General features: G+C 32.3%; 1 protein-coding gene across 1 annotated transcript in view; it reads left to right on the forward strand.

The window, feature by feature from the left end:
• LOC129940882 (zinc transporter ZIP10) overlaps positions 1 to 18508 on the forward strand; it is a 28958-nt gene extending 10450 nt beyond the window's left edge. The window contains exons 2-4 of the mRNA XM_056049405.1: positions 7352 to 7727; positions 15969 to 16280; positions 17176 to 18508. Of these exons, the coding sequence (XP_055905380.1) occupies positions 7352 to 7727; positions 15969 to 16280; positions 17176 to 18167 (1680 nt within the window). The 3' untranslated portion in view covers positions 18168 to 18508. The remainder of the gene's footprint in view (positions 1 to 7351; positions 7728 to 15968; positions 16281 to 17175) is intronic.
• The last annotated feature ends 5003 nt before the right edge of the window (positions 18509 to 23511 follow it).

The following is a 23511-nucleotide window of genomic DNA, read 5'->3' on the forward strand; positions in this document are numbered from 1 at the left end:
AAATTAGTTAGTTAGATGTTAGTTTTTATTGAATTTACTGTAGCCGTTATACAGTTTGCAGAAGTGATCCTTCCATATCCTCAGCATATGATGTTTCCATTTTCAAAATCTTCGACTGCAGGCATGCTTTCTCTATTTTCTTCTGCTCTTCTGCTCATAAGAGCTTGTGAGCAGCTCTAGTCCTTCTATGCAACGCCGCTTTATGTGTTTGGCTGCATTTACAAGTTACATCTTGGTTGGCGATCTCTTTCAATTGTTCAACGTTGTAACTTCTCCCAGCATCTCCCTGTTGGGCCATGGGTCTGGAAACCCGAATGGCTCCTTGGCTACAACGAGCTAGTGGTTCTAGTCGATGTAACCGCCTTTGAAAGTTCGGACATCAATGGTTTGAGATATATAGGCTTTAAAAAATAATTCTTGGATTATCCGAACACCAAATGAAGAAATAGACCTTATCACTGAAGATTATTATTCAATGAAAATCCGTATCATTTTGGTGCATAACCCAATCATTAAGAATATGCTAGTAGTTGACCAGATTGGCATCTTGTATCAACTGAACTTTGAAGATCTTTAAGATTCAACAGCAGTAGTCTGGAATACTTTGAGTACCGCATACCTTTTTGATTCTTGAGTTTTCAGTTTTCATAACCATTTAAATTTTCTAACATTATTTATAATTATTGGGCAATAAAACTTAGATTGAAAAACGTGATTAATTTTTTTCAATTTCAATGCGTCCAAAAAGCTGTTTATTCAAATGTTAAGCTATTATGGGAGAACCATTTGTTTTATAAAAAAAACCCTTTTAGAAGGTGTCAACTTTAAAATAGAACTGTTTTGTTTTAATTTGTGAACATTTTTCACATTCGTAGGGTACGGTTGAAGAACGAATCTCTGTAAGTATTGGGTATTCTTGCAATGAAGAGTAAGTGTTATTGTTGAGCTGTTTAAGACGAGGGAGACTGTTTCATTAGAGCATAGTCCTTTAAAATAATGGTGAAAAGGGAGAGGCAAGGAACTTTGCAATGATTTTCGAGCGACGTAATTGAGTTAATGATGTTACTGTCACTAATAGTTTTGAAGGCTCTTCGTTGAATACTGTCCAAGAAGCTCTAGTAAGTTTCTAGAGCACCAGCCCATTGATGGGAGTTAAACTAAAGTCTTGGCTGTTTATAAGTTTTATAAATTTTAGCCAGATCAGTAGGCGAGTAATTTTTTTTGAACAGTCTCGAACAACCAAAAATTATTTCATTGAAAGCAGTTAAAGACAAAACTACAAAATATTAAAAATGCAATATGTATTCTATCTTTAGTTTTTTAAAACCAATAATGAAAACACTTAAAAAAAAAACAGACGAAATTTCATATATACTCATTATTAATCATTTTTAAACGAACTTATTTTTCAAGATATTTAAGTTATTTGTGCTCCACCCAACCCCATTATACCTTTCTCTCAAAATGTAAAATCAAATGAAATTGTGTATAGTGTTTGTTTACATAATTAAACTTTTATTTTGTATTACCATAAAAATGTCTAACTGTAAATTCTTAAAACACTATGCAACTACTCGTATAGTTATTTAATTCAAGATAAAAATATGGTTTTGAATAATAAACATAATTATCGTTTAAAAATACAATAACTTAACGCCGTAAAACTACGTTTTTTCTTTTAAAAACTTTTATCTGATACCTTACTTAACTTATGTCAGAAGGGTGTGTAGTGTAGTATTATCAATTGTTAAGTGTTGACACATAACTTTGGGAACGCATTTCCTCCTACACTAGATCTGATTTATAATTAAAGCACTTATGCATCACGTACAATTAAGCTGCGCCTTAACATCTTTTTATCTAACATTCCTGATGGTTTTGCTTTTGTTGTTGCATTTACATTCATTTATTTTATCTATGCAAATAAATAAATGAACTGATTTGTTTAATCTTCTTAAAATGTTAATTAAATTATTTAAATAAGTTTATTATGTACATAATGTATCTTAAATTTGTATGCAGATAAAAACAATTAAAATTCGTTTATGAAGTTCTTCCTGTTATAATACTTTTAATATTTTGGATGGAATATAAACCATCGTCTGTTTGAGTAGCAATATCAACAAAGTGCGAAAAATGTTCGACTTTTTTACTTATTGTAACCTAATTACACGAAGAATAAAATTTATAATGCTGTCACGTTTGAATATAAAAAAACAAAATAAAAATAAACAAAAGTAGAAATAAAAATCTTGTTGACTGGAATTGAGTTGACTCTGATTAAGTTATAATTAATGTGGCGCTATAGACTTAATTAGTAATAAAAACTGTAAAAATTGTGCAAAATGCATTGCATGATTTGATGTAACAGGAAATTTCAGTCAAATGAAATACTTGTTAGTGTACAATTTAGAACACATGAGTGAGTTGCATAGTTTTACTTTTGATTTGCTTTTTGTTATGGATGAAAATAAAGATAATTAAGAGCTTAAAACAATGCACCTGGTAGACTATAGTTAAGGTTAACAATAGTTTATTAGGTAAGGTTAGTATTTAAAAGGTCATGCATCAGCAATGGCCGAGAAGCACCCCACCCATATCTTTGCTAATAAATTTTACTCCCAATTTCGTGATGATCATAGTTTTATCGAAATTACTCGAAAAATTACACAAACAAAAATTATTTTTTAAACTGTTTATAGATTTCCAGAAATAGTGATTAAAACATTAACTTTTATCTACAAGCCCATTTGCTTGCATCACGATTTGCTGTTAATTCGAAGCTATCAGAGATTGCTATGAGTCGTCCTGTTCTTGAGAGCTTAAACTATTTAATGGGAAGAATCTTCTTTCGCACTCTTGCAATTGAAAGAGCACTGAAATACCTGAAATACTTAAATCTGCTGGCTCGTATAGTACCCTCCCTATTGTTCTGAAAAAGTGTTCTTCAACACTGCGTAAGTTTTTCCATTTTACCTACTCCAAAGTTTTTTTTATTGGATGGAAAACAGCATTTTTCCAGCATGTCTATAAAAAAAAATAATCCTAGTTACCCTCCAACCATTGTCCAATGGCAGTCACGTCGCTTTTTTCTAAAGTCATGGAAACGCTGATTATTTAAAAAATATCTCGAAAAACGGAAGGTTCTAAATGACCGGCCATATGGCTTTCGTAGCAAAAGGTTCACCATTGATTTGGTGGTTTATATAACTGAACAGTGGACCAATATTTTCATAGTTTTCGAGAAAGTAAGATCTTTACCTCCTTGTAGCCAAGGTAGTACTTCGGATTTCCAGACCCAAGGTGCTGGGAGAAGGTACAACGTCGAACGGCTACAATCGCCAGGGATCGCCAAATCCTTTTCCGACCAAATTACAAGCAACCTCTCTCGAAGTTCTCTGCCGCCAACACAATGTATCGAAAACCAGTGGTAACATTGCCAAGATGCAATTAGAGAAGCCGCCTCTGATGTGCTGGGTTTCAAACAGCCAACAACAAGGAACCCCTGGTTTGATGAGGAATGTCGGCAGGCAAATGCAGCCAAACAACAGGCACGCAAACCGGCGCTGCATAAAAGAACGAGAGCTGCTCGTGAACTCTATGAGCAGAAGAGATGAGAGGAACGCCGACTTCTCAGAAAGAAAAAGAGAAGGCATGAGAAGCGTGCGGTGGAAGATGTTGAGAGGTATAAAAGCAGGAATGAGGTTCGAAAGTTTTATGAACAGGTGAAACGAAATTCAAAGGTACATAAACCTAGAACCGAAGGCTGCAAAGACGAAAGTGGAAACATTATAGTGGAACCGCAGTCAATGCTGAGGATATGGAAGGACCACTTCTGCAGACTGTAAAACGGCGACGAAGAACTGAATTCCGCTGTCAGGCAGGATGATCTATTCAATATAGACGACGAAAGCCAACAATCCCGTCCTTCCGATTTAGACGAAGTAAAGATTGCCATATCTAAGTTGAAGTCTAATAAAGCCGCTGGAGCGGATGTCTTGAATGCTGAGCTCTTTAAAGCAGATGGACATAAGTTTGTTAGCAGCATGCACCAACTTATCTGTAAGATATGGTCGGAAGAAAGCATGCCCGATGAATGGAACCTCAGTATTGTTTGCCCGATTCTGAAAAAAGGAGACCCTCTAAACTGCACCAACTATAGAGGAATCAGTCTACTAAACATCGCCTATAAAATCTTCTCTGCCGTAATATATGAACGTTTAAAGCCCATCGTCAACAACCTGATAGGTCCTTTTCAGTGTGGTTTTAGACCAGGAAAGTCTACAGTTGATTAAATATTCACACTACGGCAGATCCTGGAAAAAACCCAAGAACACCAAATCGACACCCACCATCTTTTCATCGATTTCAAGGCCGCATATGACAGCATCTACAGGGACGAGCTGTATAGAGGTATGTCTAGTTTTGGCATCCCTGCCAAACTCGTCAGTTTGTGCAGGATGACCATGGAGAATTCACGCTGCTTCATAAAGGTTGGAAACAACTTAACAGAACCTTTCGATGTCAAAAAACGTTTTAGACAAGGTGATGCGCTGTCATGCGATTTTTTTAACACCGTGTTTGAAAGAATAGTGCAGAGCTCACACGTCAACAATAGAGGCACTATCTTTCAAAAGTCTGTCCAATTACTGGCATATGCTGATGACATTGACATAGCGGAAGAACTCACGTGATGTCAATGGGGCTTTTGTGAGTATTGAGGCAGAGGCGGCAAAAAGAAGGGTAAAAGTCCTACGACTAAGATGGCTGGGTCACGTAGAGTGCATGGAAACCAATGCTCCGGCCCGGAAAGTCTTCGAATCCGCACCCACAGGACAGCACAGTAGAGGAAGACCGCGGATCAGGTGGCGCGCACAAGTAGAAGGTGGCCTCACCCAACTTGGAGCGCGAAACTGGAGACATCTAGCTAGGGACCGAGCTAGATGGAGAAGGGGTGAGGTCCTAGTTCACACAGACTGTAGCGCCACCTTAAGTAAGTAAGTTAGATCTTTTCACTTGATATTTCAAACGGATTTGATAGAGTTTGGCACCAAGCTCTCTTATCGAAAATCGTGCTTTTGGTATTGAAGAATCCTTTCTTCGTTAGGTTGGAAATGACTTTTCTTACCGTACAATACATGTTGTATTGCATGGTTTCAAGTCTGAAAGGCATAAAATAAATGAGTGTTAAATAAATTTTCTTCTATTACACATATGATGCCGTCAAATAAAGCCAAGTGAAATAAGACCAACCGATTTTTACGTTGGGTATAAACAAATAACACTCGTGCTCACTATAAGATTCGGGGTATGTGCGAAGTGGAGTTTATGCAAAGTTTCTTTTGCATTTATCGCATCGTATTTTATTGCGATGATTAGTGCGTAGGACTGCTATACCAGAGGTGGTTCCCTGCCTGTGCTTTCTTAAGTTTTTTTTTCACGGATGCTGCCTTCAAAACCCTCCAAAAGTAATTCTTGATTCTTGAATAATCCGCTTGGATTAAGCTTAAAACTGTCGGTCTGTCTTTGTAATGCAAAAGGCCCTATTTGGCAGACAGAATTTATTTTATATTCTGTTAAAAGTGAACCTTGTTTATAATTTACAAAAATAAAATAAGCACAAAGTTGGCATTATTTCAAAATGGCCGTATTTCATGGCAGCACCTTTACAAAGTTGTTTTATAAATTAGCGAATCACAGACCATCTTTCAAGGAGTGATCACGTATTTGACATAGCCAAAAATGCTGCTTCCGTAAATCGAGTACAATTCTCATATCTGGACACGTAAGGTGTCCATATAACTCACTCAAAACTGAAAACTTTTGAAAATTTCTAGCACCGAGTTAATTTTCATATTTAATTTTATTTAACTACTATTTTGGTGAAATAGGTATATGTGAAATGGTGTGTTACATTCTTTCTCTTAGACAATGGAAGCTTCTGATAGCAGTTTGACGATTGTTCTAAGGTAAATACTTTTTGAAATTCTGAAGTGTAAAAAAATGTATTCCTTGTACTATTAGCAATGCTTGTCAGTTTATCCTTGAGACTAATTTTCGAAATACTATTAATTTAATGTATCCCCATTAAAAAAATATAGCTATTCACCTCATTTCCCTATAAAACATTAAAGAACAACATAATGAATGATTATAAATATAGGTAAACATAACTTCGTACAGAGTTACTTTTTCAGCTACACAATACGAATGTAGACTGTTTTGTTCGGGTTGATATTTTTAACTCATTTCATTTCAATGTTCAAACATTCAAAATCAATGTGCATCAGATTTCTTTCGATGCCATGAATTCGAAAACAGAATTGTATGTTTTCAATATTGATAAAGTGGTACCCGTTGCATGAAGGTAAGTGCGTTGGACTGTCATGCGAGAGGACTTGGGTTCGATCCCTGCCTGTGCCACCTAAAAGTTTTATTCACAGGTACTGCCTTTTGCGAATAATTGACAAATTCTCCAAGAGTAATATTCTTGTCATGAAAAGTGCTTTCTCAAATTAGCCGTTCGGATTCAGCTTAAAACTGGCAACAGTACTCGCAAACAGGAAAGGTTGAGAGTTGTAAGTCACTAGGCCTTAGTTTTCAACAAACTGTTGCCTACCCAATATTAATATGGAGTAAATTATTATCACAAACTGTGTTCCCACAACCTCGAACTAGATATATTTTTTAGCAGCTGAATTTAACAATATTAAATATTAATGTAATAATAATCAAGGTCATAAGACACACTTGTCAACCTAACTTAATTTCGTACTACATTTATTTTCTGAATAGCGTTAATTAAATATACGAACTGATATTTATGAAACATGTTTTCTTAAAAAAAAAACTAGCTAATTTGTTTAAATATTTAGTATCAACATTTCATTTTACAATTTTTCTTGAGCAATTATACTGTTATTCAGAATTTTCGAAGAACTAGCTTGATGTGCTATTTGTTTTGAAACGACACCTGAAGTAATACAATTTTTAATAAGTACACTAAACTGATATACGCGTGACAAACTGATCACATTACGGCAAATATTACCTTTAAAATGTATTGTTAGTCAATTTTCAAAAATATACAATTGCAAAGTAATTGTTAATATTATATTGAAAAGGAAATCCATAAACATACAATGAACGTTATTACAGTTTGACTTAATTATACCTTCTGTATATCAATCTTTTATGGATTTAAAACGAAGCAAACTTTTTGTGTTGCAAATTTTCAATTTATAATTTAGTAGTATTACGTTGACTCATGTTCCTTTTGTTTAAATATTTACGCGATTTTTATTTTGCTATATTTTTTCAAATTTAAATTTGTTTATCTTTTTTTGAACAGGGCCTAGAACATTTGATGTACAACTTGGGACTTGGAGAACTTGAATTTAGTCCAACTCATACAATTGAAGAACATCATCCAAATGGCTATAAAATACCAGACTTTATTAGCAATCATGATTATAATAGTTTAATTGAAGAAGAATCACTTACTCCACCTTTGATGGAGGAAGAAGATGTTCGAGTTGTTACTGAAGGAACTATTCGAAAGGATGCTATGGTAGCGCCAAGAATTCAAGGAACTAAAAACACTTTAACTGCTGCACAAGTGACAGATGAAAAGAGTGGTATCGATAATGATGATAATAATTTATCTAAGAATAATATGAACTTTAGGGAAATGCATGATCCACTGCACAGACATCCGAGGGACCATGGTAAGTTTGAGTTACATTTCTATAAAATTTTCAAGAAACCTTGAACTTTCTGATAATTTATTTTTAAGTCTATTCGACATAATAGAATCTTCAATGACATTTAAAAATTTGAATGCATCATTTGAAACTATAACTCAAAAGTCACACATTTTTAATGACAATGATTTAAACGACTTTTATTGAGCTAACCTTTTATTTCTTGATCAATACTTTTTATTTTCTATTATTACAAGAAAATGAAAAGAAAAATTAGTAAATCATGTTGTATTATCATAACAATACACTCGTACATCAAATGCGTACTATAAACATTGCCACGAGACTAATCATAACGCTCGCTCTTCCATTGACGAGTTCAATAATATGTACAACAAAAAAGTAGATAAATTTGCATTTCCATCATTTGCGCCAACAATAATAATAAATTGATGCTTAAATTATTTTTAAATTAGAAACATAATTTTTATTTTTTGTTGTTGTTTGTTTGTCCGATCTTATCAATTGACGAATAATAAAGTTTACCTTGAACTTTAGGTAATTATACTTACCCTTGTGTCAATGTTGAAGGTTAGTTGTTAGTGTAATTGCAAACTCATCATCTCTGAAGGTTGGACTTGGAATTAAATTAGTACCATATAAATACAAGAAGAAGAACTTTTACTTTTTTTTGTCAAACAAAGTTCATGTGTACATTAAAAATTATTTGAAGGAGTAAATTGGCTTTTTTATAGTCAATGGCAGATATGTTCTTTTTTAAGATATTTCTCAAGAAATAGTAATTTACTTTTTCTTAAAATAATTTTTCCATTGAATGAACATGTGAACTCTGCTTCAACTAAGCTAATGAGCTTACAACAATTTTCTTTGATAGATTAGAGGAAAAGCATAAGAAGCTTGGTTCTTAAAGAATAATCACATAAAGAATTATGTAAATTGTCTTATGATAACTCATCAAAATGGATTCACAAAAACATCGTGATTATTTTCCAACCGAAAAATGAGAAGAAAAAAGGTCAAAGTGAATTCTTGAAATTTTGATATTGTAAAAATATGCTTCTGACAAATTATAAGAGTAGCTAAGTACTCGTATAATTGAAAACATTTATTTTTTTCGTTGAACATCTGCGCTATTTTTTTCCAACCATTTTCTTTAAGTTTGAAAGTTAAGACTAATGTTGGTGTTTTATAAAAACGTCCTTCGTTACTATTATATACTTGTATATATTTTAAATGAAAAGTTATTTATTTATACTCAAGTATTTTTTGAATAATTTTTTAAGTCGATATTTTTTTTAACTTCCCATAGGAAGATATTGTAATGGGTCCGATTTGTCAAATTGAAAATTTTGACATTTCTCGACGTTTCAAGGTCCCTAGAGTCGAAAAAAAAAAGATTTTTAGAAAAATGTCTGTGCGTGTGTACGTACGTTCGCGACGTTTTTTCGTCGTCCATAGCTCAAGAACCAGAAGAGATATCGATTTCAAATAAATTTTATTATACAGATAATAAGACAGTAAGATGCAGAAAGGGCTCTCAAAAAAATTGCGTGGGTGGTTTTTTTACCATAGCAGTTTGAAAAATAAGTGAACATTTTAGTTAACCCTAAATATCTTACGAACAAAAAACGCTAGAGACTTGAATTAAATTTTATATAATATATTGTAACGTGGTATCCAAGAAGTATATTTTTTGAAAAAAATCCATTTCACTTCTTTTTTTTAAATCAAAAAAACTAACAAAAACAAAATTTGTCACCTCCAAAATTTTACGACTGAAATATGATTTCATCTCCAAAACAATTTTGTGCGACAAAGAATAATGTTTTTGACATCTGATAAAATTTTGAGAAAAATCGAATTGACAGTAAAAAATAAAAATCTAAAAAAAAACATTACTCAAAGTTGGTAAAAAGTGAATATGGATTCAAATATCTTTTCAAAACCTTGAAATTTAGGCTTCAAACTTATTTTATCTTATAAGAAATATTGTTTTCAACATTCTGAAAAATGTTAAGAAAAATCGAATAGACAGTTATTTACAAAAAATAAAAACCTAAAAAAATTTTAAAAAAGTTGGTAAAAATTGATTTTCGACTCAAATATCTTTTCAAAAATTGTAGATATTGGCTTTAAACTACTTTTACCTTTTAAAAAAAATTGTTGTTAACATTCAGTAAAATTATGAAAAAAAAATCGAATTGACAGTTTTTGTACAAAAAATTAAAAACATAAAAAAATTTAACAAAAATTGGTAAAAATTTACTTTCGACTCAAATAGCATTTCAAAAATTGAAAATATTGGATTCAAACTTATTTTATTTCGCAGAAAATATTGTTTTGGATATTCAGTATTTTTTATATAAAAATCCAACAGTCCGTTTTTTCATAAAAAATAGTACTCAAATTTGGTAAAAATTGATACGAGTACATTTAGACAAACTGTTAATCAAGACAAATCGACAGACGGGGTGGGAAGTTATCAGTGTGGGTCGCATCCCAGCCTCTTTTTTGATTCTAATTTTAGTATTATTTCCAATTTTTTGTTGGTTTATAATTTTCACATCAGTTCACATAACATTGTTCCTATAACAATATATTTGTAAATGTGTAATAGTTTTTGGTCAAAAATATGCAACATTGTCGTGCTTTTTTTTTAAAACAATTAATCATTGCAGTGAATTAGCCGAAATACTTTCGTTTTTTTATTATCGAGCAAATTTCGAGAAAAAAGGTTAGAAAATAAGTAGTTTCGTCACAAAAATGTAGTCCTTTCTTGTTATTTTAATTTTGCGAATTTTCTAGGTTGTCACAATTAGAACTTAAATTGACATTACACTTTATTTTGAGGACACATAATTTGCTGTTGTCAACGGTTTTAGATTGAAAGATGAACAGATATTTTAACAGCTTTTTTTAAATTTGTGATACTTTCAATGTTATCGGGTCGTAACGCTGTATTTTAAAATACTGTATGGTCAAAATTCTGTATGATCCTGTACGATACTCTATGGTCATCATACTGTATGGTTAATATGAGGGGCGTCTTTAGACTTTTGGGGACCCTGGCCCCAATAGAATTTGGGGGCCAAACAAAGTAGGTATAACATACATTTTTGTAATTCTTTAGGTTAAAAAAATCATTTTAAAATTAATTTGTGTTTTTTTTTTTACATATTTTTACTAGAACTAAAAAAAAACATGAAACAGATTTTTTTTCTACTTTTAAAATTTTTATAATTTACCTTCAATAGTTAAACATTTTTCTTTATAGTTGATTTTGTATTAATTTAATTATTGTGTTTTTGGTTAATTTCTAATGTTTTTATAATTTTTTTTTTTAATTTGATGTAAATTGCAGTAATTTATTTTCAATTGATAAAATTAACAAGCTGTTTAGTCTATCTTGTAGCATTGTGCTTCGAAGTTAATTTTTTATCCGGTTCAATTTTGAAAATGAACGCTCTACACTGTAGTTTGAAACCAACAAAGATAAAAAAATTCTATAGGCAATTCTTACATTTAGAAATGTGTTCAATTTCATTCACTGAAATAAGACTGTACAATTTTGATATTGTAGTAAGATCTCCATTTGCAAAGCATTTCTAACTCAAGTTCATCTGCATTAACATCTCTATGGTTTTTTGAAAACTGTTCGCAAGAATTTTTCAACTCAACTGAAGTCAAATATTGCAATCGACAAAAAAGCCAAACAATATTTATTTCTTGATTGCAATTGGATCGTATTTTTAATTGCAAAGTAATAGTTGCAATAATTGGTTGTTATTTTAAACTTTTCTTTTCCAATTTGCTGGACGGAAGGTGCAGGACCATCAAAATATGTGGCACGCGAACTTTGTACTATTTTTCGTTGCAATAAGTCTTTATGATTAGCATCCGGATTCTGAATTTTGGCACACGCTTCAAATTAATCAAAATTCTCCCTTATATCATTTATGAAAGAACAAAGCAAATTGGCAGAAACGTCAATCGTTATTGTTTCTTTTTGAAGGCTTTGATGGTTTTATGAATTCTTTCTAATACTGTGCTCAAATTTCTGTGGAAATGAGGAACTCCAGTTTTGACATTTTCTTAGACATTCTTACCGCTTCGATTTTTGTGTCTGGAGCTTGCTCTGGATCTCTAGAGATAGATGTCAAGGCTTCAGTATTTTGCTTATAACCATGATGGAGCGCGTTAACTGCATCAGCTCGTGCAGACCATCTAGTTCCGAAAGGTTTTTAAGAACTCTATTTGAATCTAAACATATACATTCAATTTATTTAAGCGATGGGTAGAAGCAGAAAATCAGTTTTATATTTTTTGTTAAACCACTTGAAAAAAACTTTTTGCTTCTTGCACACAACCAGTCGCATGAAAGCCTACTAAGTTAGGAGAATGTCTGTCAAGGTATAAAGGTAGCAAATTCGCACTTCTCCTTTAATTTTCTTGCAAACCAGAATATTTTCCCGACATATTAGACGCATTATCATAGCTTTGTCCTCTACAATCCTCTAATGAAATACCATCATTTTCCAGAAATGTCAAGGTTGTGTCAGCCAAATATTCAGATTTATGCTCTTGAATAGGTATATATTTTAGGAACTTTTCGATGGGAACAAAATTTTTAACATACCGAATTACCAAAGTCAACTGGTCGATATGAGAAAGGTCGGGTTTACAGCCAACATTTGGGGACAAATATTTTGCCGATCTAATTTCACCTAAAATTTTCATTAGGACTTGTTTGGAAATGAGAAAGAGAAAATAAAAAGAAGATATAATTTATATTATTGTTTTTGCGCATTTTTTTACATTTTCAAAACGAGTTTCATTTTTTAGCCTTATATACAGCATTTTGAAATACAGAATTTTGAGATACAGCATTTTGAGATACAGTATTTTGATCCATACAGTATTTCGACCCCAATCCACTTTTACGTCTAACGACCTACTACCGAGTAGTTTTATAATTTAGTTAATTCTGACGAATTCATTAAATTATTTATTAGATAACTATTTGAATACTAACTATTTTAATAAATCAAAAAAACCTTGCTTTACTACATTTTTTTTGAAAATTGTAAGAGTGGTTTTATTTTAAAAATTATATAACATTTTTCAGTTTTAGTTTAAAAATATTTGTAGTATGCAGTACTTAAGAACTTATTAACGTACGTTTTGCATTTCATATTCGACTAAAAATATTGACCTGCTTTTAAAAAAAAATAATATTTTTTTAAAACCCCAAATTTGACATTATTTGATTATCAAATACACAGGGTTGTCCATTTTGGGGTTTAAAAAGTAAATGAAAATAAAACACATATAAAATGTTTATTATAAAGCTTGCACGTTTACATTGTGTGTGAAAGACTACATCATTTTAATCAACACTACGTGAACTGTTGCAAGCAATCCTTTTGAGGTAATTTTCGACCACTTTTTGGCACATATTGAGCGGTATCGCAGCCATAACTTGACAAATGGTGGTTTTTAAGTACGTAAACGTTAAAAAAATATTTGTATAAACACGGTTCCTTGCGTAGTCCCACAATAAATAAGTTCAGCGTTGTCAAATTGCATGATCTTGGTGGCCACGATGAGAAATTACGCGGCCAAGAAATGTCTCTTGCAATAAAGCCATATTCGTTCGAGTTGTGTTGAAACCGTCTTGTTGAAACCACATATTCTTCAAATCGTATTCATCAACAGCAGACAAAAGCAAGTCGGTCATCGTATGACCATAATGCTCCGAATTAACAGTGACAGTCGTTCCATCATCGTTTTCGAAGAATTAAGGTCCAATCACACCTCCAAAGATAGCACCAAACAGTGGCTTTTTGTGGATGTAATGGCCTCTCTATAATTACTTGAGGATTCTCAGAACCGAAATACGAAAATTTTGTTTCTTAACATACCCACCGAGTGAGAAATGTGGTTCGTACCTGAAGAAAATTGTGTTTGAAAAATCGCCGTCCACTGCCTCTTGTTCAAGCACCTATTCGACATATCTAAGACGTACGTTGTGAATGGTCAGCTGGTTTCTGTTGTTGTATACACTTTATATGGATGAAGGTGTAGTTCTATTATAATAGTCAATGTCAAATTCCAGCCTCATACTTTTGAAACCACAAAATGGGTATTGTTTCTATATTGTCAATTCGGCGGCTTCAGTAAGTTATGATCGTCTCCTTAAAATACAGCAAATCGAGACAACCACCAATTAGGCGTGAATGCACGTCAAAATGGCTTTCTAATTATATGCGACTCATCACTTTTGGAACGGGGACGAAAGCCCATACAAAAATGCCCATTCTTCTTTCTGATACTTTTAATTTTAACTACCTACGGAATAGTTTTATAATTTGCTTAATGCTGACAAATTAATTAAATTATATATTAGATAACCATTTGAATGGAAAGAAAAGACTTCTGTTTTCAACTTTTTACAAGGAATATTGAATAGAAAAAAGGAGTTGTTCTACTATGACTCTAAATGACTCGAATAAATTACAAAAGAGGAGTTCAATGTTTTAGCAATATCGCGTCGTATATTCATTTCCAAGTTATCAATAATTTATCTGCGCCGACAATAAATTTCAAATAACTCAACACCAAATTGTCGAGTGGTATCAAATGTTACGATATTGGAGCGTTCACTATTCACAACCATATTATGCGATATAATGCGCTCACCAAAAGTTTCCCTTAATTAATTGATTGTTTCGTTGCGTCGCGCGAATCAAATCATTATTTTGGTATTAAATTTGCAAGATTTGCAAAGATTTTTCAGAAGTAAGATCATTAGAAAATGACAAACCAAACTTAGCATATTCACGTGAGAGCTGTCAAAGAGATGACCAACTCTGCAAAATTATATTTAAACGTTCTAGCTATTTCTTTTATTTTAGATGTCTCTTTAAAAATGTTATGAATTACGAAAATTTTTAAAAAATAATGCTCGAAAATACCATACTTTAAGTGAAACCATCACAAAATAAGAAGTGTGAGCACTTTCCCACCAATAATGTTTTCTAAAATAGCACTCAAACTTTTCTTATTTTTATGTTTCATTCTACAAACAAAATAGGTACTCGAATTTAATATTAAAAGCAGAACAGAATTTGCAGTGCAATCATTAATACGTAAATTATTAAGATTTCTAAAAACAAATTAAAAAGAAAACATGATCTGGGGTGGAATCGGCTAAGGTGGTTGTTGATAAATTACAGTCAAAATAATCGAATTTGATCTATGTATGATAATTAAATAGATACCTAAAAAGCTGTCACAACAAAAGTTGGAGTCATTTTCCAACAAATGTGTCGTTTCTGAAAAGTAAGGAAACATGACAAGTAGATTTTTAAAATTTGTTTTTGTTTGAAAATAAAAAAGCCGATATTTAAATAACCGATGAAATTTTTGACAACTTCCGACAAGAAAATCGCTGTGTTCTAAAGTTTAACAAACGACCATGGCATCAATATAGTAAATTCTTAAACATTTGATTGACACAACCATCTGATAAATAAATACCTACACCTATGTGGGTATATAAATTTTATTAAATATTGTCATCGGTTCTCAAAAACTGACATGTCTATGTCAATATGATAATAGATCACTTATCATCTATCAATTCCACATAAAAGTAACGTGTTAATTTGTTTTTATCTTTAGATCTTGGGTCCATATAACATATGGATAGAAGTGTTTTAATAATTTATTATAAATTCTACACTTTGAATATGCGGGTGTAGTCTTCCGATAGAAGTTCTTCCTGATTTTATTATATTTTGCTGCGTCTAATTAAAAGAAGGTATGTGGGTTAGAAAATGCATAGATATTATCTTTTTTGCGTAGCTTCGCAAATAATTTTTGTCTCCCGGAAACTTGTATACAAAAAATTGTACATAATTATGGCTTGATTGGTAATCTATGTTTTCTAATTAGGCCCAGTCTACACTAAACAAAATTTAATAAAACAAAAATTGAATCTAATAAGAAAAATAAAAAACAACAACAAAAAGAAATCTAACCAAAAGACGATGTGAATGAATGCGATGACGAAAAAGTTTAATAATATTCTAGTCACGGTATTGTTTTGTTGTTCGTGCGTGACGATGCTTGTGGTATTGTTATTATTATTATTTTGTTTTAAACAAAATTAAACAAATTTAAATATTATAGATATGGGTAGTAAATAATAATTGTATTTTATTTTTTTTATTTTTCTTTCAGCTGAGCATTCTAACTCAAACGTGTGCCTTTCACCGAAGTCATTACTCCGACTTGTCATCGATCATGATGATCTTCACAAAAAGAAGCTTTACAAAACATTGAATTCAGATGGAACGAGTGACAATACTCATCATAATCATGATGATCATGATTTTGAACATGAATACAATGAATTTATAAATACTGTCAAACTTACACCTGTTGGATTTATGAAGCTTTGTCCGGCTTTGTTGGCGCAAATTGATCAGCAAGTCTGTGTTCAGCCAGTTTCATTGTCAAACATGCAAGATAAAGATGATTTTCTTTTGAATGGTGAGCCTTAGAATTTAAACAAAAACTTCAATCACGAAAAAGTGACTTAAGTTCATATTAACCTCACAAATTTTTAAGAAATTTATAGTTAAGAGCGTAGCATTTCAAAAGTTTTCAAATTTCTAAATACACTGATTTTTTTTTATTCAAAAACGATGCATCTGAACTCGTCTAAACAGTGACAGTTCGTGAAAATAAAAACAAAGCAAACAAGCTTTAATTTTGCGAAAGGAGCTTATACTTTCAAATGTCAGAAATTTTGAATAATGATATAAATTTAGGAAATTACTTAAAGTTGAAGCAGGCATTTCTTAATTTAAACTTTAATACATTTTTACAGCACAGTCAGATGCTAAAATGGTTTACAATTTAAAAATCAACCTATAAGATTCGTAACTTAGTAAAACGGTTTGACATTTTGTCTCAATGTTCTTAATTCTGTGATTTAAGACATTTAAGTTGACCCAACTTTAAACTTTAATTTCAATGTTTTCACTACAAACCTTTTCCCCTTAAAAATACTTGGATACAAATTTATTCTATCTAATGGGTTTATACGTATTCTTAATTTGACATCATTTAGTAGATAATTAAGTTAGACTATTTCAAGGCTGAATTTAGGAAAAACTAATGGAAAGTAACTTTCCTAGAAAATGCATCTTTAAGATGATGACAAGTCAGTGAAGCAACGAAAGTAAACACATATAAAATAAAATAAATCAGTTCTAAATATTGACAAAATACGCGGCAAATTATGATCAAAAATTTGAAGATCTTTTCGCTAAATTCGCTAAATTTTATTTTCTTATTAAGTTCATAGCTTTTTATACATTTTTTCGAAACTTTTTTCATTATCTTAGTAATAATGTTCAAATTTGTCTTTTTTCCATTCCAGCTTGGATCTATGCTTCAGGATCGATCTTCATTCTGTCAGCTTGTGGACTTCTTGGAATTCTCATAGTACCATTGATGAAAACGATTGCCTATCAGGAGATTCTTAAATTTTTGGTTGCCGTTGCTGTTGGCACTCTCAGTGGAGATGCTCTGATGCATCTCATTCCACATGCCTTATCAGCTGCCAGTGAATCATCATCGCACTCAGAATCATCGTCGGGAAGAGACAGCCATCATGATCACAGTGGTCCAGTGTGGATATGTGCTTGTGCGTTTGTAACTGCAGTTTTTATGTACGTTTTGGAAACTCTTCTGCCCTTGCTAAAAGGATCGGATTCAAGTCATGGCCATTCCCATGGTCATACTCATGGTCACTCTCATGGACATGCCACTGTGGAAGGCTCACCTGCGCCAGCTCCACCGCCAGTTGAAGCTGCTCCAACAGGAACCGAGTCGAGGGAGATAAATGTCATGCTCGATGAGTTGAAGAAAGACAAGAAGGGCGGTTCAAGGCCCATGACGCCTGTTGCTTTCATGGTCATTATTGGAGATGCCCTTCACAATTTGACCGATGGTCTTGCCATTGGTGCTGCCTTTGCCAGCGATCCAGTTACTGGATTGGCCACTGCCTTAGCCGTTCTTTGCCACGAATTGCCCCATGAGTTGGGTGATTTTGCTCTGCTCCTTCAAACTGGAATGAGCATTCAACGAGCTGTTCTACTCAACATCGTCTCATCGGTGTTAAGTTTTGTTGGAATGGCCATAGGGCTGTTAATTGCAGGAGTCCATACAAATATGACTCAGTGGATTTATGCAGCAACAGCTGGTTCATTCCTTTATATCGCTTTTGCGGATTTAATACCAGCGATGTCAATGGAGGGGAAGAAAAACTTGAAAAATTCTCTAATTCAAGTTGCGGGAATTTTAGTTGGTGGTGCTATAATGATGGCCATAGCTTTAAATGAAGATTCCTTACAGAAATTGTTCCAATAGTAGAATATTCCTAAGAAAATATTTGTTCTTAATTTAATTTTTATTTATATTTAGTTTCAATATTTTTTGTTTTGAACTTTTGTTTCTGTCTTTTTTTTCGAGAATCTACTATCATAGTGCTGTGAAGTTTCATAGGGTAAAATAATATATTGCCAATTTAAATATATATGTATGTCATGTCGCGTCGTCGTATTTTTAGTTATAAATTGTATAAACGTTAATATACATTTATTTTTTATGGCTGCCAAAACTATAAGAATTTATACCTATTATTATTAATTGTTAAGTTTATTGTTACATATTAGATATTTTGTATATAAATACAATTTATTTTACAAAAATTGTCTTTTATTTTTGGAAACTTACAAAAAATAGTCGAAAATGTGGGTAAGTAAAATACAAATATTCGTTTAAATCGTATTGAAACTTGTACAAGGTGTCACAAAAAAATTATTTAATTTTCAGTTGTCATAAAACTACATATCTATATATCGACTGCTTTACATCCAGAGCTCACATACTGAAGGTCTTAAGCTAGTTTTGTTTGAAAGGCTCTTTACCTTAAGTGTACACCAATACAAAAATTATTTAAATTATTAAATCTTCTGATCAGGGAATCAGCTGTTTGGTGTTGTTTTGAAAATTTCAAACATACAAAATAATTAATTGATTTGAACTAATCGTGTAAGATATGCTCCAACTTCTTGGGCCGATTTTTTCAGTGTTCAGAGTTAAACACAGAGTTAGTTAATCCTCAATTCAGAGTTAACTCACCAACAAGTTTTTCAGTGGGGTTTTAATTTTTACCTTATAAGTGATTTTAGAATTTGGTATCACTGAAAAGTTATCGATTAAGTCGACAAAAAAAATATCAAAATCGTTGGATTTTGGTTGAAAGCATCAAGTCGTTGTTTATTTCAACCAGTTAACTTACCCCCACCTAAATTCGTTTTGCCCTCAATGAGATTAGTTTTCTGATATTAGCTATGATTAAAAAACAAAACATTTCAAATCAAGCAAATAAAATGTCTCCTTCGATGTCATAATTGACTATTTTGCTCTAATTGATGATGTCGTTTTTATTGTGACAAAGGGTCTGGGGAGTATTGCAATTTGGTATCACATCAACAACCATCATAAATAAGAAAGGGGACATAAACCCTGTTCTGAATCGTTAAATTCTCAGTTTGTGTATAGAATAATAAGGTGTCCACCCTACACAGGCATATTCCAGAACTAACCTTACAAAAGAAACAAAAAGTAACTTGAGAACATGTAGTATCAATTCTTTTGGAAAGTTAAAGTTTTCGTCAGCATACATCGACACCAAGTCATTTTTTATAAATAAATTAAAAATGATTGGGCCTTGATGGTTGCCCGGAGGCACACCAGAACAAACGGAGTTAAACATTCATTATATAATATTTCACTGCTTTTTCTATTTTCAATTTCAGAAATTGTTATTAAAAACTTGAGGAAGCAGTTTAAAAATGAATGTCTTATGACACAACTTATCAAAATCAAAACAAAATCAGTAAATACGCAATCTACTTAGTGACATTTCTCAAAAATATCTAACAAAAGAAAGTAGTTGCGATTGACTAAAACAATTTTGGTATCACAGATAGCTTAGCAATGGGTCGATAGTTCATTTCATTGTTTGGACCTTTCTTGTGCAATGGAGAATAAATGAGGTTTCAAGATAATTGAACTCTTTAAAGACGTGCTAAAGGGAATATAATCGTATAAAGTATACGACAAATAAGAAGCCCTTTTTTTTAAATAGAGGAGGACACACCATCAGGACCAGGACCAAAACACTTACCTAATTTCAACATGTACTGTGCGACTTATTTTGAAATTGAAAGAACATGGTTTTTCAATAAGATCGAGTAGATGTTGAAATGTAATAAAACAATGTGTGAGGTATTAACAAAAATGTTTTTTTTTTTTGTAATTTGAAAGGTGCATGTACATACGTATGCCATTAAGTGTGGAATATGACATCATTCATAAGCCCATCTCGGCTTCTTACGGTGGCACGGATCCGAGTGGTACAATTTTCAATGACTCTTTCGCATAGATCCGGGTAAAGTTGATCCATGGCCTGTTTTATGTTCACCTTTTGGGCATCGGCCTATTTGCTAGACCTGCGACTTCAATGAACCCCATAAGAAAAAGTCTAGAGAGGTCAAATGGCATCACCTCTGCATAGATAACCTTACCCTGAAATCGTTGATGCAAAATTTCAATCGTGGGGTTTGCTGTGTCGCACGTAGCGTCGTTCTGCTGGAACCACATGTCGTATGGTTCAATTTAGGCCATACAAAATTAGTTATCATCGTTACCAATTACCAATTGCGCCCCAAATCTATACCAAACGGTAACATGTTGTAAATGAATTATCAGCTGGTGAACCTCCCGTGAGTTGGTGTCGTTGTCGTCCCATATACGGCAATTTTTAATTTAACACAGCCATTCATCTTAAAATTCGCCTCGTAACTAAAATAAATAAATTAGGTGGCGCAACAGTCCATGGAGAACTAGCGCGCCTCTTGACTAAAGATGATTTTTCGCCCAAAATTGTGGTCCTCTTCCAAACGATTTTTAGCCCAGTCAGCGAACAAACGGCGTTGTTTATGTTAATTAACTTTTAGCTCCTAGGTCAGTTGGATCTTGTACGGTTGTAGACCTAAGTCCCGACTCAAAATTCGAGAAGTTGAAGTCTGCGAAAGGCCGAGTTCTTGCGCACAGCGAGGAAAAGACTGCCTCGGATTATGCTGTACACTTTCTCGGCCAGTGTTGACTGATTGTTTATAGAACCGGTCGTCTCAAATTTGGCCACCAAACGTTAAAGAGTCGACTGCAAAGGGCCATCACGTCTACAGTGGAATGGGTGCAAAGCGCGTAACTTTTGCGTTAACGAGCACTCATTTTGATAATAAGATTTTATCATTTGAACTTATTGTTCAATGGTGTAACTTGCCATGATGATTTGGCATAAGCAACTGAATAATGAACAAAAGATTTGACAGATGTTATCAAAACAAAATGGCCACCACAGGGCTGCAAAATCTGCCCGCACCAATTGAAAACCCTTTAGTTACATTAATCAAACGCTTTTTTGAAATAGCTTGCAAATACATATGTATGTTTGCAATAACTTTTAGATCATGATTAGATGATATTGAATTTGACAAAGTGTTAGGTTAGCCACACACTTTTTTCTTGCAGTTGACAAACTACCAGAAATTATGTGGATTCTATTTAAGACCCATGTATTTCAATTCTAAAAAGTTTAAATATTCATGAAATAATTGTTTAAGGATAAGAAACGTTCTATAAAAATCAACAACAGCTCTTGTGTGATTATATTTCGCTTAAGCTTTGTTTCTTTTGTTTTGTTCATCTATTAAGGGTCTTGCACATGAGAGCGAACAACGAATGAACGAATAGACGAACAAACGTGGTTTTACCCATTTAAAAAAGTCAATTTCAAACAAAAACACATTTAAATTATAAGAAACCAATTGATTTACATTTTTTTTCTAAAACAAGACAATTTTGTAAAAAAAAAATTGGTAGTAACGAATTGCAGTGTGGTTGCTACGAACTGTCAAACTATATTCGCGTTCCACATACCATCCACACTGCAACGAAAAAATTGTTTGCGCTTAACTTAACCCCAAAATTATACCACTCTTGTATTATTTGTTGAAAAGGGTACTTATAAATTGAACATGTACTGTTCGTAGTTCATCGGCAACAGAAACAGAAAGCTCATTTAGGCTAGATGCGTTTATTGGAATGTAGAAAGTTGCCAATTTGTATCCAATTTAGATTCGGTACGTTGAAGTCACCTCCAATCAAAATTTCAAGTACTGGCTCCAAAAGAGCATATAGACATTCAATTAAGTCATTAAATTTTTCGTAAATGTCATTGTAAGAACTTTGTGATATATTTATAATAAATAAATATCCGGATACTACCTTAATTTTTATTCAAAAAAGTTCAATGTCAGTGGATCGAAAATCGTCAATCATGAATTCCTCCTCTTAAAGTGTCAGAAAGGTATGTTAGTATCATGACATCGCGTGGTAGATTTTTTATGTTTTTTGTAGCCCATGTTGGTCTTTTTCTAAAATCCATTTACATCCTGATAGTTTATAGGAATTTGTTTAAGCTGATTTGACGTCAATATAGCGTTGTCCGATTTTGACGAAAATGGTTTTGATTTATAATAATACTAAAAATACTTTTATCTCGTCTTCTATTTAATCGCTTTAAAAATATATGATGATTTTCCTGAATTGCTTTAAATTAATATAATTTTCTTTGTACTTAATATAAACTTATTTTACTGTTAAAATGGCAATAATTTGATAATTTGTTTAAAAACCATGGAAATAACTAATAAATGCCCATATTCAAAGAAATTTAATTTGCTTGCAATTATCTCAATTGTAAGATATTTATTTTTATTTGCTGTGCAATTATATAATTGAAAGTGGGAATTATTCAATAAAATTTAACTCTTTTGAGTGATAAAGGTCAATTAAGTTATTATTAAGGTATTGGTGATTATGAAATCCGTTGAATCATCTAATTTAAATCAATACAAACAAATAAATTGGGTAGGTCAACAGTCTGTAGAGAACTAGGGCCAAGCATTACTCTTAAAGGGGTTTGTCAATTCCTCGAAAGAGAAAGGACAAAGGACCCATGAAAAACTTTATGTGGTATAGGTACGGATTGACCCGAAGACCTCTAGCATAAGAATACTACGCACTAACCATCACATCACGGGTACTACAGTCAACTAATTTATTAATATTTAATTAAAATATCAATATGAATTTTATAGCTGTCTTTTTTTGAAGATCTCCAATTTTGTATGTGTACTCTTTCAAATTTTGTTTCAGGTTTCAAAATAGCTATCAAAAAATTTATTTTATGTGGACATTTAGAAAGAAAACAACTATGGTAACCCTAAAAAAAAAATGTATCTTTTACTCTAGCACCTGCTAGATGGCACTGAATTTCTTTTCTAGTAGATTGGTTCATGCATGTACTACATGAATAAAAACGGGTTTGATGATAAGTAACAAAATTCTTGCAGTGCAAGACTAATCTGAGCAATATTGAGCTACAATAATTTATAATTAAGTTATGAAACAAATATGTTTAGTGTTTGTATAAAAAAACATATAAAAACAATATATTATTAATGTTTGTGGAAATATAAAAAAAGAAGAGCTGAATATTGTTACAACTTTAAATAACCTTAAGTGAAAACATGAAAATAAGTTTACTGTCCCAAAAGTCTTAACATCAAAAAGGCAT

Source organism: Eupeodes corollae, chromosome 1, assembly GCF_945859685.1.
Source record: "Eupeodes corollae chromosome 1, idEupCoro1.1, whole genome shotgun sequence".
Lineage (NCBI taxonomy): Eukaryota > Metazoa > Arthropoda > Insecta > Diptera > Syrphidae > Eupeodes > Eupeodes corollae.